This window comes from Orcinus orca, chromosome 7 (assembly GCF_937001465.1).
Source record: "Orcinus orca chromosome 7, mOrcOrc1.1, whole genome shotgun sequence".
Taxonomy (NCBI): Eukaryota; Metazoa; Chordata; class Mammalia; order Artiodactyla; family Delphinidae; genus Orcinus; species Orcinus orca.
The window spans coordinates 43,646,317-43,663,847 of NC_064565.1; the positions used below are offsets into that span (position 1 = coordinate 43,646,317).

Sequence of the window (17,531 nt, forward strand, 5' to 3'; positions counted from 1 at the left end):
GAAAACATGAGTGAACCAGTGAGTACAGAATGATAAATAACTTAAAAAGTAATTTAACCTTGCCCTGCAGTGTCGTGGGACCATTACGTAGTGAAGAACAATGTAATGTTATCTTAGTGATGTTTTTAAGAGCTTTATTAGTTGACCCACCCAAAATTCAAGTGTGTATTAAGGGAGTGGCCATATTCAGCGCTCTTCAAATTCAGGGCCAAAATAGCATCTTAAATCATCTTCTTGGCCTCTGTGTCTGAACACGTAGCCTCTCCCTGAACACTTCGTTATTTGCCTAGGATCTCACTGAATATGCAGGTAGAGAAAGCAGCACAAATGTATAGTTGACATGAGGAGATGTAGCTCTCAGGCTTACATTTGTCCTTTTTCTTTTGATTCATATCAGTCAGCATGGCATACGTATAGACCCCGGGACGAAAAGTACACTGGGGGCTTCATAGCAGATCAGGGGAATGGAAAAGAAATAGGGAACAAGTGACCAAAGTTGGGAAGCTAATTCAACTGTAATTTTGGCTCCAGATGAGAGGAGCCATCAGCTGTCCAAATCCCTGTATACATAGAAATATGGGTAACTTGAATTTATCCTGACTATCATAAGTACCCAGAGCACATGCTGTAATTGTTGAGACATAATAGAAATAGTTTCAAAGGAACATTATGCTCTATGTAAAGAGCATTACAATACTAGATTGTCACAGCAACAGCTAGAAGTATATCCAAACAAAGTTCCAGCTTCTTGAGAGAAAAATTTTGGCTGGGTATCAGGATCAGTGCAATTCTGCAGCAGAAGCCAGGACACTGGGCAGAAACCAGCTATGTAGACTAGACAAACAAGTGGACTTCAGGGGAAAAGCTGTGGTTCTCTGGACTCAGGATTGTCTGGGCATCACCTTGAACACACCAGATATTGTAAGATCCCACCAGCTAGTCCTCTGGGAGCTACTATAATGTTCTCTAATTGTCTCAGAAACTGGGCAGAAATGAGCCTTTGGTGGAGGGCCTCAGGGCTGAAGATTCAGCATAGTTGAGAAAGTCAAGAGCATCAGTTATGTCTATTAGCCAGATATTTAGAGTCCTCGCCCACCCAACCATCATGCTTTCAGGTGCCCAAGAGATCTAGGACATGGATGAACCACAAGATTCCTTCTATGAAGCATTTCTCTCCCCATCAGAGTTTAACACCAAATCATCTGTTATTTTTTTTTAATTTATTTATTTATTTTGTGGTGCGTGGGCCTCTCACTGTTGTGGCCTCTCCCGTTGCGGAGCACAGGCTCCGGACGCGCAGGCTCAGCGACCATGGCTCACGGGCCCAGCTGCTCCACGGCATGTGGGATCTTCCCGGACTGGGACACAAACCCGTGTCCCCTGCATCGGCAGGCGGACTCTCAACCACTGCACCACCAGGGAAGCCCCATCTGTTATTTTTATGTCTAAGTTTGAAGATGATTTATTGTCATTCCAAAGCATATGGTACTTTGTGTTTTATAAATGGATACTCGGTGAGATATATCCTTTGAAAGACATTCTTTAAGGCTATGTTTAATCAGACTCTAGCACTCAGAATGATGGTGTTCTTGGCAGAATTTCAAAATAAAGGCCACTCCGAGGACAGGGCATGATATTATATTGTAGCAAGGAGTATCTAAGCAAGATCATAAAATGGCAATGCCAATTACAGCGACTTTGGAATACAGGAATGAGAGGGCACACGAGGCTGTAAAATTAGGTCAATTTTGATAATAAGGTATGTTTAAGAGCGGTGTCACTTAGAAACATAGGCAACTCAGGTTTTAGGATTACATGATTTTTCTCCTTTTATCATAAAATGTAAAACATATGCCATTAAGAAGACATTTAACCAATGTTAAGTGTATAACATTTCTTTATTGAAATAAATGATACAAAGCAGATGATATGTGGAGAATATTATAAACTTTCCCAAAACTATAATAGATATTTACATACTAGAAAACGAATAGCTAAGGCTTTTGTGCCAGGGATCAGACAAGCAGCACAGTGACACAGTTCCAACAGGACTGATTTTAATTCAGGATGAATGAGTAGTCTCCTGCTCAGTGAAACTTATTACCTCCTCTCTTTCCAGTGAGATGAACAGAATCAATCTGTATTCAGAAAGGCAGTCTTCATGTCTCCACTGTGTCTGTAGCAACTAAGAACATCTCTGCCATCTGGAAAGAAGTCTATCCTAAAACATTACTCTAGTTGGAAAAATATTTTTTAAAAAAATTTTAGGAGTCATGACAAACTAAACTATAGTATTGTGGAAAGGTATTTTGGAATTTGACAGCACACTGGCAAAATCCTCATATCTATTCTTTAGAGCAGTGACTGTGTCTTTGCAATGCTGTGCAGATTCTGAAATACAATGCTATAATTACAGGCTTGGATTCTGTGTGTGTTCTCAAGGCTTGAGACGTAAAAGTATTAAATTTTCTTCTCTAGAAACAATGAAAGGTTTCTTATATCTGATTATTTGGTGTGGCAGAGACCACATCTTGTGCTGTATTAGAAAGAATGCTTTATCCATTAACACCTTTCACCCATACAGTAAGGAAACAAAATCCTGTTAAATCTATGAGAGTCTGTACCTCAGGGATCCTTTTGTTTGGGATAAATAGGTGCCCCCAAGCCAGCTTAGTTTTTCTTTAGAGGCAGGAAGCTTAATGGAAGAATTAGCCTTTGAACTTGAAGAAAGCTGAGAGGCTATGTCTGCACCTGCCTCAGTAAAATAATCTCAAAGTCATTTTGAGTGTAACTTCTAGAAGAACCAATTAGGAGTGATCCATTTAGAACTGAGGTCAGAAACTTATGGCCAAGATACAATGAAAGATGGTTTTAGTACAATGGGAGAGTTATGAGAAAATGCAGGCATGTGAGTGAGAAAGGAGGATTCAGCCTTCTTATTTGTACCTCAGGTCTGGTTACTTCTGCCCAAATCCTGTAACTCAGGCAGGCTTTCTCCTAAGTCCCTAAGCAGGCTGCTGCTTGTTTGAGCCGGACAGCAGAGCCACCTGCTAGGTGCCTGTGCTTTCCTGTCCCCCCCAAAAAAGAGTCGAGAATAATGAAAGCACAAGATTGGAAGGTGCCTCACAGATCTAGCCTAACCGTCTAATTCTTGAATCTCCTGTAATATCTCTGCTGAATGGACATCCAGAAACAAGAAATTTATTCTTTCCAAAGGCAATTCACTTCATATTTGTACAGCTCCAGCTATTAGAAAAATCTCATCTGTTAGAGTTGAATTCTTTTTGCGTGTAGCTTCCTCTACTCACTGTTGCCAGTTTTACTACTTGAATTCATACTAAACAAAAGTAAGCCTTCTTGTTTGTGACAGTTTCTCAAATGTCGAAGCACAGCTATCTTGTTATCCCCGAAGCTTTATTTATTTATTTTTCTTCAGTGGTAAACACTGCTAGCTCTTTTGACCATTTTTCATCTAACATGGTTTTAGAACCTTTACCAGCATAGTTGTTTTCTTTTGAATACACTGACTGTGTTTACAACTTTTTAAAAATAAGGCATTAGGACCAGAACCACTCTAAAACTGGAAAAATCTAGAAACAAGAGAGTTGGCCTCTTGCTCTCCCTTGTAAGATTTTTTTGTTTCCATTAATGCAGAGTAAGTTCACGCTATTTTTTTTTTCTTTTTGGCAATCTCAATATTTCATTGGCCTGTCCAGAGATTCTTCTTGAACAAAACTCGACATCTCTTATATTTATGATCTGTTGATAAGCCACATTTCCCCCCATTCTATACTTGCACAGTGGTTTTAGACCCAAGTACACGACCTTGTGTTTTTCCAGATTAAATTTTATCTTGCTAAAATCAGACTATTACTTAAAATCTCTCAGAATCTTTTGGTACCCAGATTTAGTCAGTCAATATATTCTACTTCTACTCCTCAGTTTCCTCATAAATGAAAATACAAACTACCTCATAAGATGATAGTGAAGACTGTGTGATCCAACACATGGAGAGTGATTAGCATGGGGACAAATATATAGTAAGTGCTCATTAAAGCATATTATTATCACTTTGTAAGCAAGCCCAGTCTAAAAAAAAAGTCTTTTAACCTTAAAGTATAATTGTTGACATCATCTAAATAAGCCCCAACATTTTAGAATAAAATATTTTAGTCAAAACTATATTGTAGGCAGAGTTTGAATGAAAAAATTTTAGAGCAACATGAAATAAGTGAATTCTAGAGGACTTTACAATTATAGAATTAGAAGAGAAAAAAAAATTAAATCTCTATGCATTTCCAAGTAAGAAGGCTACCTAACTGGATGAGTTGAGGCTCATTTTGAATTGCCTCCTAAAATCTACATTTCCACCTCCTAAGGGCCATCTGCTACTGGCAAACCCTAAATCTACCAAAATGATAAATTGCTTTGCATTTCCTCTATGTGAAATCATTACTCAAAGCTATAGGGGTGAGTTGTTAATGACAAATCTCCATGTGTGTGAGAAAGTTGAAATTTTCCTTACTGTCAATTCATTACCAGAAGAATTAGCAGGATGACATATTGAAAATGCTCTTGGCTTGTAATGCTTTCAGATCTGGGTTCACATCATAGCACAAGATCATTTTAACTGTGTGACCTTGGAAAATTTACTAACCCTCAGCCCCTCCATTTTCTCATTTATGGGAATGGGGTAGCAGTAACTTCTAGAATTGTGAGGAATTTGAAGTAACATATGAAAAAGTAACAACTATGATTAATATTAGCAGTTTTATCAGTCACTCATATGGATGATAATGACAACAGTCAACTAGAATTTATGTGATGCCTACCCAGTTTCCATGAGCAGAATTTGAAGATCAGCCATGCCAATAATATAATCCAATAGAATATAATAGCAAGAGAATATTAAAAATGGGAATGTATTGTATTGTGTTTAAGTGCTTTGGAATCAGTGTGAAAGTAAGATTCTCTTAAGATAATAACTTTTCTTTTTTTTTTTTTTTTTTTGCGGTACGTGGGCCTCTCACTGTTGTGGCCTCTCCCGTCGCGGAGCACAGGCTCCAGACGCGCAGGCTCAGCGGCCATGGCTCACGGGCCCAGCCGCTCCACGGCATGTGGGATCCTCCCGGACCAGGGCACAAACCCGTGTCACCTGCATCGACAGGCGAACTCTCAACCACTGTGCCACCAGGGAAGCCCAATAATAACTTTTCTTAATTGAAAACACAGGATAGAAGAAAGCCAGATGAGCTTATAGAATGGTCTAATATTCTGGCATGTAATTTCATTAAAACATGGGAATACTAAAATTTTGTAACTTCACTCAACCTTTCTTAAGTGACTGCTTCATGCCAGGTAACCCACACTCTAAGAAGGCAGTGTCCTTGGTGGTCATAAAACCTTTCTCATAGCACTCTTCAAGGTCTAAAGCACTCTTTAGGAATCCATAGAATTGTAAATTGAAAATATTTTTAACTCGGAAATCATTGAATCACGGAACACTGTTAACTTTTCCTTTCTTTTACTACATAGCACTTTAAGCATGAAATGAAACAATACCAATAGCAAATGTTCATCCTTTGAGTAGCTTTTCTTTATCTTAATAGTCAGTGAAGTCTTTATTTGCTTTGTAGAATGAAGTATGATGTTGGGAAATTAAAATACATTTAACAATTGCAAAGAATTCAATAAAATTTAATCTCTGTATTATACTATTTGAGGTGTACAATCTCATCCAAAAGATAAACATGGATTTACTGTAATTTTTAAATAGATGTTTGTCCAAAAGCTAAAGTAATCCTTTAACAAATCTCCTTTAAAATGAAGAATACAGGGCTTCCCTGTTGACGCAGTGGTTGAGAGTCTGCCTGCCGATGCAGGGGACACGGGTTCAAGAATACTCCACCAGGCAAGGTTAGCATTCACATTTTAAGGAGCAATAAAGAGATTTACAAGACAAGCAAAAGCTGAAAGAGTTCAGCACCATTAAACCGGCCTTATAAGAAATGTTAAAGGGATTTCTCTAAGTGGAAAAGAAGAGGCCGCAAATAGAAATATGAAAATTATAAAAAGAAAATTTCACTGTTAAAGGTAAATATGTAGTAAAGGTACTGGATCAACCACTTATAAAGCTAGTTGGAAGGTTAAAAGTAAAAAGTAGTAGAATCATCTATATCTACAATAAGTAGTTAAGGGATACAGAAAAATAAACATGTAAAATATGATGTCAAAAACATTAAAGGGGAGGGGGTGGGCAGTAAAAATGTAGGGTGGTTAGAATGTGTTTTAACTTGAGATCATTGACTTAAAATTATATACTATAAAGACACAGTAATCTAAACAGTGTGGTACTGGCATGAAAATGGACACATTGATCAGTGAAACAGAAAAAAAGAGCCCAGAAATGAACCCACACCCATATGGTCAATTAATCTATGACAAAGTATGCAAGAATATACAATGGGGAAAAGATACCCTCTTCCATAAATGGTGTAGGGAAAATGGGATAGCTACATGCAAAAGAATGAAACTGGACTATCTCTCACACCACATAAAAAATAAACTCAGAATGGATTAATGACTTAAATGTGGGACCTGAAGCCATAAAACTCCTAGAACAGCGGTCCCCAACCTTTTTGGCACCAGGGACCAGTTTTGTGGAAGACAAGTTTTCCACAGACCAGGGTGTGGGCGGTGGGGACATGGTTCAGACGGTAATGCGAGCCATGGGGAGCGGCACATGAAGCTTCACTCGCTCGACTGCCGCTCACCTCCTGCTGTGCGGCCAGGTTCCTAACAGGCTGTGCAACAGTACTGGTCCGTGGCCCTGGGGTTGGGGAACCCTGTCCTAGAAGGAAACACAGGCAGTGAGCTCTTTAACATCAGTCTTAGATGTCAAATATTTTTCTTTGGATCTGTCTCCTCAGGCAAGGGAAACAAAAGCAAAAATAAACAAACTAAAAAGCTTCTGCACACCAAAGGAAACTAACAACAAAATGAAAAGACAACCTACTGAGTGGGAGAAGTTATTTGTAAATGATATATCTTATAAGGGGTTAATATTCCAAAATATACAAAAAGCTCATACAACTCAGCATCAAAAAAAAAAAAACAGATCAATTGAAAAATGGGACCTGAATAGACATTTTTCCAAAGAAGACAAACTTATGGCCAACAGTCACATGAAAAGATGCTCAACATCACTAATCATCAGAAAAATGCAAACAAAACCCAAATGAAACACCACCTCACCACCTGTCAGAATTGCTATCATCAAAAAGACAACAAATAAGAGATAAGATGAGCTTACCTGTTGTGATGAGCCATATGAGAAACACACTCCTAAACACCAGTCTTTATGGTTGATAGATTTCCTCTCTAAGCCCCACCATCAGCTCCTCTTCCCACTTGTGAATACGAATGAAAAGGTCCACTCACACAAGTCTCATGGGAGGAGAAGATACTTGCAAAGCAGCTAGTCACAGTTAGCAAGGTAATTTCCCTAAGTCAGAAGTGTGGAGCAGGCAGAGCAGCTGGGAACCCCCCAAAATGAACAATGACAGTTCAATTTCTATACAGATAAGAAAGCTAAGCCAACTGTCTGGGTTAGAGTGAATTTAGATGAGGGACAGTTAAGGAAAAGAGAATAAGGAAGGATTCAAAGAAACGTAATAAAAATATCACATGTACCTATAGGGCAGCAGCATTTCCAAGGAAGATGGGTCATGGCAGAGGCTTCATCAAGGTGAGTTTGTCAGATCACCTTGGGAAATGCTAAATATTTTCTCTATCCCATGGAGAGTCATGAAGCCTAGAAGAGAGATCCTGCAGCAAATGAATCTGCCTAGTTTTGTCTAGTACTACTTTATCATATTAAAGATACTTTTTAGCACAAAATTTACCATCTCATCTTGAAGACATTTTTATGCCTTGTCAGGTCTACGGAGGGCAGATGATTTTATTCTCATAAACGAACAGAGATGTCAGATAACTGGTAGAAATTCATATCACCAGGTACAAGGTGGTGGCAATGCCTGTCCTCCAAATCCAGGTTGTTGTCCAGGCTCTTAGAACATCAGCTCAGACACAGAGACTCTTGGAAGAAATTATAAAAGGCTTCTGAGCCTTGCTGGAAGACAGTTGACAGAATAAATAGAGTAAATAATTTTAAAAGGAATACTAAATTAGGAGTCAAAAGATGCAGGTCCCATTACTGGCTTCACCACTGGCTACTGCTTCTTCTAATAATAGAATCTCTTTCTCATGTAAGCACTCGCGGCCTTGTGGTTTTACTCCTTGTGGAAGTTGAACTGACTCTTTCCCCTTGCTATCTCCCCTCTCACCACATGGGTAGTATTGGCTGAGCACACCCTTTTTCTGGCACCTACCTCAGTCACAGAGATTTCTTCAGGGATGGGTACATGACCCAAACAGGCCAGAGTTTGCCCAGGAAAAGACAATGCTATGGTTGTTAGCATATGCTATGGTTGTTAAGCTGGTATAATATGGTAAGATATGAGTGTGAGTCTATCGGAATCACTTTTATTATTTTCTTTTTCCTGCCATGTGGAAAGAGCTTTACTGAAATATGGAGAGAATGGAAGAATCTGGTAACATCATATATCAGCTTTTCAGACAACTGAAGCACCTGTATCCTTGGACATGGGAGTCACAGAAGTCAGTAAATTCAGTTTTTTTTGTTTTTTTTTAATTAGCTTGAATTGGGTTTATGTTGGTTGCGACCCAAAGAATCTTAATTAATCCAGCCCATATCTCGCTTGAACATTTCATGAATTTAGAAGATACTTATGTTACTTAAAACAAGGAGAGATTATTTTCTTAGAAAGTTCATCTATGAAGTTAGGGAATTTCACATGTGATCCTTTTGTTAATTATTCATTCATTGAAAATTCCTGGTAGGGGCAGTGAATAGAACACTCATTCCCAACCTGAATTTGTAGAAAAATATAAGTAGCCTCCAGAAATTCATTTGCAGCATTTTCTTCCAGCCTCCGCCTTCATGCTCATCTTGAGCTTGAGTATGTAATATACAGTGAGCCTTTTGTATGCTGCCTAAAGACAGGGAAAAGTCAAATTAAGTTGAGTAGGTCAGATCCCCCGAATCAATATAGAGAAGAATGGAGGGTACTTCATGTGTAAGGGGAAAAGTCACAAGTGTGCATACATACAGCTGGCTCACACAGCTGGATCTCCACGGACACATGGGCACAAATCAAGCAGAAGATAGGATGGGAACGTAGAAGGCCCCTTTAAATTCCATGATACTTTGCACTCAACTTCCAAGATCTAAGTTAGTACCCAGTGCAGGGTCATGCCATAATGGACACTAAATAATACATATTTATTGATGATAAAGATAAGATCTGGCAAGGCCTCTTTGACCTCTGGGTATAAGAAAACTGAGCTGGCTAACAGGATGCTTGCAATTAGTCCAAGACTTTGCAGAGTAGAAGAGAGAAATGGAGAAGGAATTAGCAGTCTTCCACGTTCTGCTCACATTGCTGAGCTCAGTAGTCTTTGATCCTTTTAGTAAGTCCTCTAAATGTAAAAGTTTTTAGTCACTGTTTTGAGAATTTAGAATCTGCCTGTCAATTTCTAGAGACTTGATAGGTTCTTTTTGTTTTCATCGATCTTCTTCAAATTTAGGGTCCCTTCTCATTTCTCTTAGCTTTTAAAGATTTTCAAGCTTGTACAATATATTATCTTTGACTTTTCTGTTCCTTGGGGATTTAGCTTCTTTTTCTTTCCAATTCTTAGATGAAGATTGAAACATATATCTCAAGATATAGATGTATTGTAAGACTCCAGGCACCTTCTATAAATCTTATTTACTGAACATTTTGGGAGTATTTACTTGCAACTTTTTCTATGCATTGTTTTGTAAGCAAGTAAATAGTGTAAAACAAAGAACTGGGGAATATGTGATGCTTACATTTAGTCTGCAGCGAAATGGATGTGTTTCATCGCTATACAATATGAGAAACACAGAGTGTGAGTGTGCGCATGTGCGCCTGCCTCAATCAATACTATTTAAAATATGAACTACAAGATCCCGCTCAATTTATAGGAAAATAAATAAAGCCAAAGAGACACTCTGTATCCCAGAGGGATTCTTTTCCCAAAGCAATCAGACATCAGGAGTTTTGGTCTGATAAAAATCAATGACTCTTTCAGGGCAGTAGATCTTTAGATGTGAGTCAGGGAAGGAGTACATAATGAGAGAGGAATTGGTGAGGATAGCAAATATGAAAAAAAATGGATAAGAGAAACTGTAACATTGTCTCACTGTCATTAACCATGTCAGTGCCTGGGCTATAGCATAATTACGTAATTCCAGACATAGTAAATAGAAACAGTTTATTTATTATTTGACTTTGTGGGTAGATCATATGCCTTCCCTTATGTGTGTTTATCTGTGCCTGTGTTTCATGGCTCAAATGAATAGAAATCATCTCATTTTTTTTAGTAATAAGTTGTACCACGTACACATGGGTGCTTGACAAATATATCTAATTGTTTGAATTACAAGTTCAAAACATATTACTATCTAATAGAAATCACTTTTAAAATGGGGGCAGGGCAGACTTTGGTTCCAACATTATCCCAGATCGTTTGACCTTCTATATATTGATCACTCTGTGCTTGCATTTACCCACACAGAAATATTCAGCAACCGAGCCCTTACGTGTATTTAGGAAACTATTTGCCCATAATCCCTTCAAAGTCTATATAAACAGTCAAATAAATGAAAATATAACTTGTTTATTCTCATTTAGGATGGATTGTTATTTGAGTTGGAAGTAAGCCACTGTTTACAAGCTTACTGAGGAATATTTTAAAATACATTTAGTTATCCTTACAATAATAGTCCTTGTAGAGCTCCCCTCTGGTATATTCTGAATTTCTCAAATATAAGTAATAAATTTAGATTATTCTGTTATGATCACCAGAAATGTTACATGACTTGCTGGTACTATTATATACTTTATTTTCTCCTGAACTATACTTTGCAAGAATTTTAAAATCTAAGCTGATGTTATAAAATTAATCCTGGACTTTTAAACATTTTAAGCATTTAAAACAATACAAAAATATCTGGAAAGAAGGACAGAGTGATATTGGCTATGAAAGCAGTTAACCATTGAGCCTTTAAATTCAGACATTAGGTAACTATTACTACTGTTGGAGCGGAGTTTAAAACATCCCATTTGAGCTATTGTGCACATACCTAAATGGAATTTGGCAGGTGGGTAAAAGATGTATTGATTCCTGTTTGGGGTATTGCTATAGACTTACTTCTTCAACAGGCTTTCAAACTAGATTTGAGTCTTCCAGAACAAACTGAACCCTGGAATCCTTTCCTGGCATTGCAGCCCCCAAAGTGACAAGTCTAATAAGCCAGGGCTAAGGAAGGCTATAAACTGCATGCGAAACAGCTGTTGTGTGCTCTTGCAGAAGCTCAAAGGGAAAAAAAATGCTTTGAGGGAGAAAAATTGGCTGTTAATTAATCTTCGAACACCCAAAAAGTTTCTATAAACAACAATGCATATTAGTCTAAATGTATATGGACTTAGAGGAATCATTTGTTGATTATGTGCTCCCCGATTCACTGGGCTTTCCTTTCATTGCTTCGTCCAGTGACAACACAGAGATCTGGGATATTTAAGGCACTGGTTAGATGATGTGTGATCTGTCAGCATAGAAACTGCTGTCTACCTAGACCTGGCTAGGTGTCTGAAATTTTGCTTTGGCTATTGTAAATAACGTCCCAAATTGAGGAGCACTTGACTTTAGCGGGAGGGTGTTTCCTACCTGAAGGACCAAGATTGGAATGACAAAATATATTCTAAGATACCTATTGAAATGAGCTAAGAAACATCTTAAGAGACAAGGAAATATTAAACAAATTAATTCAATAGAATCACTGAATAGGAGTATCCTTTTATAGATAGAATCTATCCTCCTCATTTTAGGGCTGATGCCACTCAGTTATTTAGAGACCAGAACCAAACTTTGTTACATCATAGGCCAGTATGCTTTTTCCTCCCTCACTCAGAATTAGTGTAAGAAGACACAGTAACAGACTGGCCCAGGATCCAATGAGAAGCCAGCATGGCTTGAAAATCAGAAAACAGGCACAGGGAGCCTTAGACTTAATACAGTAGTGTGACCTTTATGCTTAGACTCCCTCAAGCAGACTTGAAGGTGTTCAACGCTCATGTCCTTATACATTTTCAGAGAAAGTGGGAAGATTCATAACAACAATCTTAAGAAAGATAACATTTAGTAACAACTGGCTAAGCTACTTATGTAGAGGCCACCCAATTAGGCTCAGAGGCATCAGTGGCTATCTGCACAGCCTGAGAGGGGTTACAACCCTGCTAATCCACTTGCTGTGTCTCACAAAAACCTCTCCCTGTTTCTGCTGTATTTCCAGAAGGGTTTCAGGAAGTATCAGATGCCTCCCCATGGATCACATGCCAGATACAGCAAGCTTTTACAGGAAGCCATCTCTCTCTCTCTCTCCCCCTCTCTCTCCCCCTCTCTCTCCTCTCTCTCTCTCTCCCTCTCTCTCTCTCTCCTATCTCTCTCTCTCTCCCTCTCTCTCTCTCTCTCTCCTCTCTCTCTCTCTCTCTCTCCCCCCTCTCTCCTCTCTCTCCTCTCTCTCTCTCTCTCTCAGGACTTCCCACTAATTACTGACCACATGGTGGACTTAAGTGTGGGATGATAAAATCTGCCTGTTTGCATCTATCCCTCTCAATTCCCAGTCTCTTAAGGCTGACATTGTTTTCTTATATGAAACCCAGAAAGTGACTTTTAAAACTTACTTTCCTTGTAGCACATCTGCGGGAAAGGATCAACGTGCCATAAACTCTAGGCAGGATTTAAAAGTTTCATTTAATGCATTTGTTATGATCAGGAAAAAAAGACAGTCAAAGGCAGAGTGAGACAGGGAGTGGTGTAGGGCCTGAGAAAGTGGTTGCCGTGTGGCCACTGGGGAACAGGGAATGTAAAAAGCTTCTTGCACACATCGCCTCATCTATAAAAACCAGAACCACTTGGCATCTGTCTAAGTAACAAATGGATCTAAGGGCTGTTGAGAAGAGTTGCCAGGAAATGGTCCCCAGGGCTATGATATTTTCAGATCATGTGCATTTCCCTATAATGCATAGTTCATGGATTACAGAACTCTGTTCACGTGTCTTTTCTATCTAAGGACTAAATTTTGCAGGTTATGATTTGTCTGACTATCACAGTTTCTGGTGGTAAGAGAATAAATCTGGATAGTTGAGATAAGGAGAAACTGTAAATTTTGCTTTCGAGGTACAGGGAAGAGGAAAGCAGTGTGAAGAAGTATTAAGAGGAAAAAGGATGGAGAGTGATCATAGTGATAGTGGAGATAAAGAGTATTAGTAGAGGAAAGAGTAGTAGGGGCCTTGGGCAAGCCCCTCTCTCAACTTTCAGGAATTTGGCTTTAAATGGAAACCTCTGTTCTATATGAACAAATACAAATTGACCTGTAGGTTTGAGAGCTTTCTGTGTCTGACATTCACTGTAAGCAGGTACCTAGTACTCAGCAGACCACAATGTAAGATTCCTACACACACACTCTAGCTGATTGGTTTTTGATCCCAAATCAGTTTCCACTACAGCACTGTGGGCTAATAAATCTGTGGGAAGAAGAGACCCTCAGCAAGACATCACAGCCACAAAAACCAAAAACTAAAACAAAACCAAAAAACTGAGTTTAATTTTAAAAGTCTGGTTTGTCCTTGAGTGAACTGGTTGTTCTGCTTTGTTTCTTTCTTTGAAATATGGAGGCCACAGAAACTGTCTACAAAATAAGAAGTCTCCATTCCCTATCTTACTCATTAAAAAAGTAAACTGCTTTCCACGACTCACTCTTGACTACACGTTGACCCTGCTCCCCTGCCTAGACAGAAGTAAACAAGCAAATGCTTACCTGCTGAAAATACAGGAACAATAGGCAAAACTTCAACATCCTTGCTTTTGCAAGCCTGATATCTATTAAAAACCATTCTAGGTCATAATTCCTGACAAGATTTACTTTGGGAGTGGAACAGACACTTTATAGCAGACAGGATGTCAAAGGACACTCAAACCTTTCGATCCCAACCCTTGAGTCACTGACATTGTTTATACCAGTTGTGCCTCTTCCCAATTAAATGGGACACTTCGTTGCTTTTTTAAAAAATTTTAGTCCATCTTATATCTGCTATTGTGAAGCCTTTAATTGCTATAGCATAGTAGAGGATTCTTTATATTCTTGAAAATATTTAGGATCCTACCCCAGGTGTAAAAATAAACTGCTCAAAACCTCTTGTCAAGTTTAAGCTTGAAGCTACTGTATCCTTTGGGTTATTTTCACATGCACGGTTTTCCAGGCTCTTCTTTCCAGATTCCCTTCAATTTCTGAGCCCAAAGACCATCTGTAGCTCCCTCCAGCCCAACTTTCCCAGTTTCCCAGTTTTAACACACATCTCCTATATTCAGGACCTCGGCTAACTCCTCTGAACCTTTTTGCCCGGCCTGGGGCTGATAACCCAGGCCGGGTTTCTCTTTTAATACCGCCCTTTAGCTAGAAACGTAATATGGCAAAGACAATGCATGTCTTGTTTTAGTAACAATGGTTTACCCCAGGGAGAATTAGCGTCACTATGTACTTTAGGACCTACTTTTCTTCGGTTTTTTTTTTTTTTTTTTTTTTTTTTTTTGATCAGCATCCTGACGCCGTCTTGCTGACGTTGGTCAGGGGAAAGATGCCCTCCCTGAAGGCTGGACAAGCCGTCTCTTCCTTTCATTAGCGGTGTAACCCTGTGTTCCCACCGGAGCCCTGCACGGAAGTGTCATCTTCCCGCGGGGGCCTCCCGTCGTCTCGCCTGGCTCAGAGAGCTGAGCCTAAATGAAATATAAAATATTAACTGTAAAGGAAAACAAAGGATGCTGCCTCCAAGAGGGCTCCTGTGCCTGCGGCTTGGCCATGTCTCACTCGTCCCTGGGCCTCTCTGTCTCGCTCCCACCCTCGTCCCTGCGTAGGATCCACGAGTTGAATCGCAGCTCTCCAAAGAGAATTCCACCCCGAACCGGTAACCCGAGTCCTCACCGTCGCCCGTTCCCTTCTGCCGGGAGCGCAGAATGACCACCAGGAGGCCAGGAACAAAACACTTAAATGTTGCATTTATTAAGGAAATGTTAAATAAGGGGGGGGGGGGGAGTCAAAACGGTGTCACGAATGTCAAGAGCACTTTTGTGGCATAAACCGTGCAGTCACGAGCTCGGAGTTCTATTCCGAGTCTTTGTCCCGGGGCCAGCTGGAGGGCCAGCCCCTCCCCCCGCCCCCCAAAGACCCAGTTGGAAATGCATGAAAAGAAACAACTCACCCCATTCACAGGCTCCCCTCCCCCCACCCCTTCTCCCAACACAAAACTCTAACCCCCAGGCAGGCAAACAGGCCACTAGGGCGGAAAAAGACTTATCAAATATTTGTATTCAAGCAAACAAACACAAGATCCCTTAAAACGGCACGTTACAATCAATCAAAGGTATTTATCGCCCTTCCTGCCAGGGCTGAGAGGAGCGGGAGGGAACGGGCGCGAAGCCGGACACGGATTTGTGTGTCCCCGTTAGTTCGGTTAAGTGGAGTATACGCGGGTCACTTTTCCAGTCACCAGGCAAGCGGTGCCGTTGGTCTCTCCCTGCCCGCCCTCTCCACCTGCCCCCAGAGCTTGGCCCACCTGCGGGTGGAAAGGGGCCTTGGCCCGGCCGGTGTCCCCGCATCCCGCGCCAGCGGCAGCTTCCAAAGTTCTGCGCCCCAATCGCCTTCTTCTTGCCACTTGCTGCTGGAGTCCAGAGTCAGGGCTCTCTTCTATAGCCAGGCCTGGGGACTTTCAGAGAGCCAGCGAGAAAGCGGGTCGCTTCATCCCGAAAAGCAGAAGTCGAGAGAAATAATTGACTCCGACAGGTTTGCTTCGCCCAGTCTCGGATGGTGAGGGGGCGCGGCCCGGCTGGTGAAGTGGGGAGGCATGGGGCGGCTGCCGCGGGGGCCGGGGGCCGGTCAGTAGGGCCCCACGACCACCGCCTCCACCTCCTTAGACGGTCTCCGGTCCTTCACTAGGAAGTTGATCATGCCCTCGGACTTGATGAGGAGGTTGCAGCCAAGGAAGAAGATACCGAAGACCACGGTGAGCGAGAGCACGCACATGACGGCGATCTGCACCACTCGCATGATATACAGGCTACGTTCGTCCGGGCCGCCCTCCGCGAAGCCGTCGTCGGTCACCACGGATGCCTGGGTGCAACAGCGCACGGCGCGCTCCAGCGCCTCACTGCTGTTGGCTAGGAACAGGCCGGCCACATCGGTCTGGTTGCCCAGCGCCGGATTCATCGCGGGAGCGGGCGGGCACCTCGGGAGGCGCGAGTCCGAGGGGTGGGAAGGCGGTGGCGCGGGAGAAACAGGTGAGCTGAGCGCTCACTTGGCGGACTTGCGCGCGCGGGGACAGCTCGCTCTCTCCAAAGTCCCCGGGGCCCTGGGAGTTTCCCCGGAGCCTTTCCGACGAGCGCCGCAGCCTTGCTGGTCTGCGCCGTCTGCTCCTGCCCGGGCGGCGCTCGTTCCCGGCGCTTGCTCGACTGGGGGCTCTTGGAACTTGGCGGGGCTGGGCCAGCGGGGCCGTGGGAGGTACGGACGGCGGCGGTAGGGCGGCTGCTCTGAGCGAACAGCGGCCCCTTCCGGCCGTGCCGCAGCTGTGCGCCCGCCGCCGTTGGGCGGTGTGGGAAGCAAAGGGGCGAACCTCTTCCTGCTTTTCTTGCTTCGCCTCTTTTCCAGCTCCAAAGGCTAGGCAGAGGTCACTGTAGTTTTCTGGGCTTGATGGATGATGGAAGCGTTTCGGGTGGGGGAGGGGTTGCGACCAACTGAAAGTTTCCTAAGAACTGGGTCACACCAGCTCTGCGTGTCCTTTGCCTCCCGCCCCTTTCACCTCCGGGAGGTGGAAAGTGGCGATGAATCGCAGGTGGCAGATGGTGCTGGCGAATGCATGGACCCGCCGCCTGTGCCTGACTTTGTCTTGCATGCGACGTATGTCTAGTGGTGTAGGGGTGTATTTTTACAAAAGCAATGATTTTAGGAAGAAAGAAAGAAAAGCTGGGAGGGAAGGAAGGAGAGGAAGAAAAGGAGGGAGAGAGGAAGCGATTGGAAGACAGAGTAAGCAGGCTTTATAGTGACTTTTGAGGCAAAGGAAAGGGAGTTAGGAGAAGGAGGGGTTCTTCCGTGGCCTTTGTGTGGAGGTGGTCTCCAGGAACAGGATCACCTCTCTGGTGAGGGAGGGGAAGGTGGACAGAATGGCTACCCTTGTAATCTCAATTGCAAATGAGTTTTTGGATGTGCTTCCAATGTTTTTCTCTGTTGGCAGTAAATCAGTTGTTTAAGGGAATTGCTCATCAACATCCATCACCTAGTACACTAGCCAAATGCTGGAAGCCCTCCCCATTTT

The 17,531-nt window shown here is 41.9% G+C and overlaps 1 protein-coding gene across 1 annotated transcript; it reads right to left on the minus strand.

Moving 5' to 3' along the window:
• Positions 1 to 15,203: 15,203 nt before the first annotated feature.
• Positions 15,204 to 16,725, minus strand: RPRM (reprimo, TP53 dependent G2 arrest mediator homolog). Its single transcript, XM_004276802.4, has one exon. The coding sequence runs from the start codon at positions 16,427 to 16,429 to the stop codon at positions 16,100 to 16,102; it is 330 nt and encodes a 109-aa protein (XP_004276850.1). The 5' UTR covers positions 16,430 to 16,725; the 3' UTR covers positions 15,204 to 16,099.
• Positions 16,726 to 17,531: the final 806 nt, after the last annotated feature.

What these genes read in the sequence shown, in the direction of transcription:
- RPRM (XM_004276802.4), bottom strand. Translation starts at nt 16,429, where the DNA reads ATGAATCCGGCGCTGGGCAACCAGACCGATGTGGCCGGCCTGTTCCTA.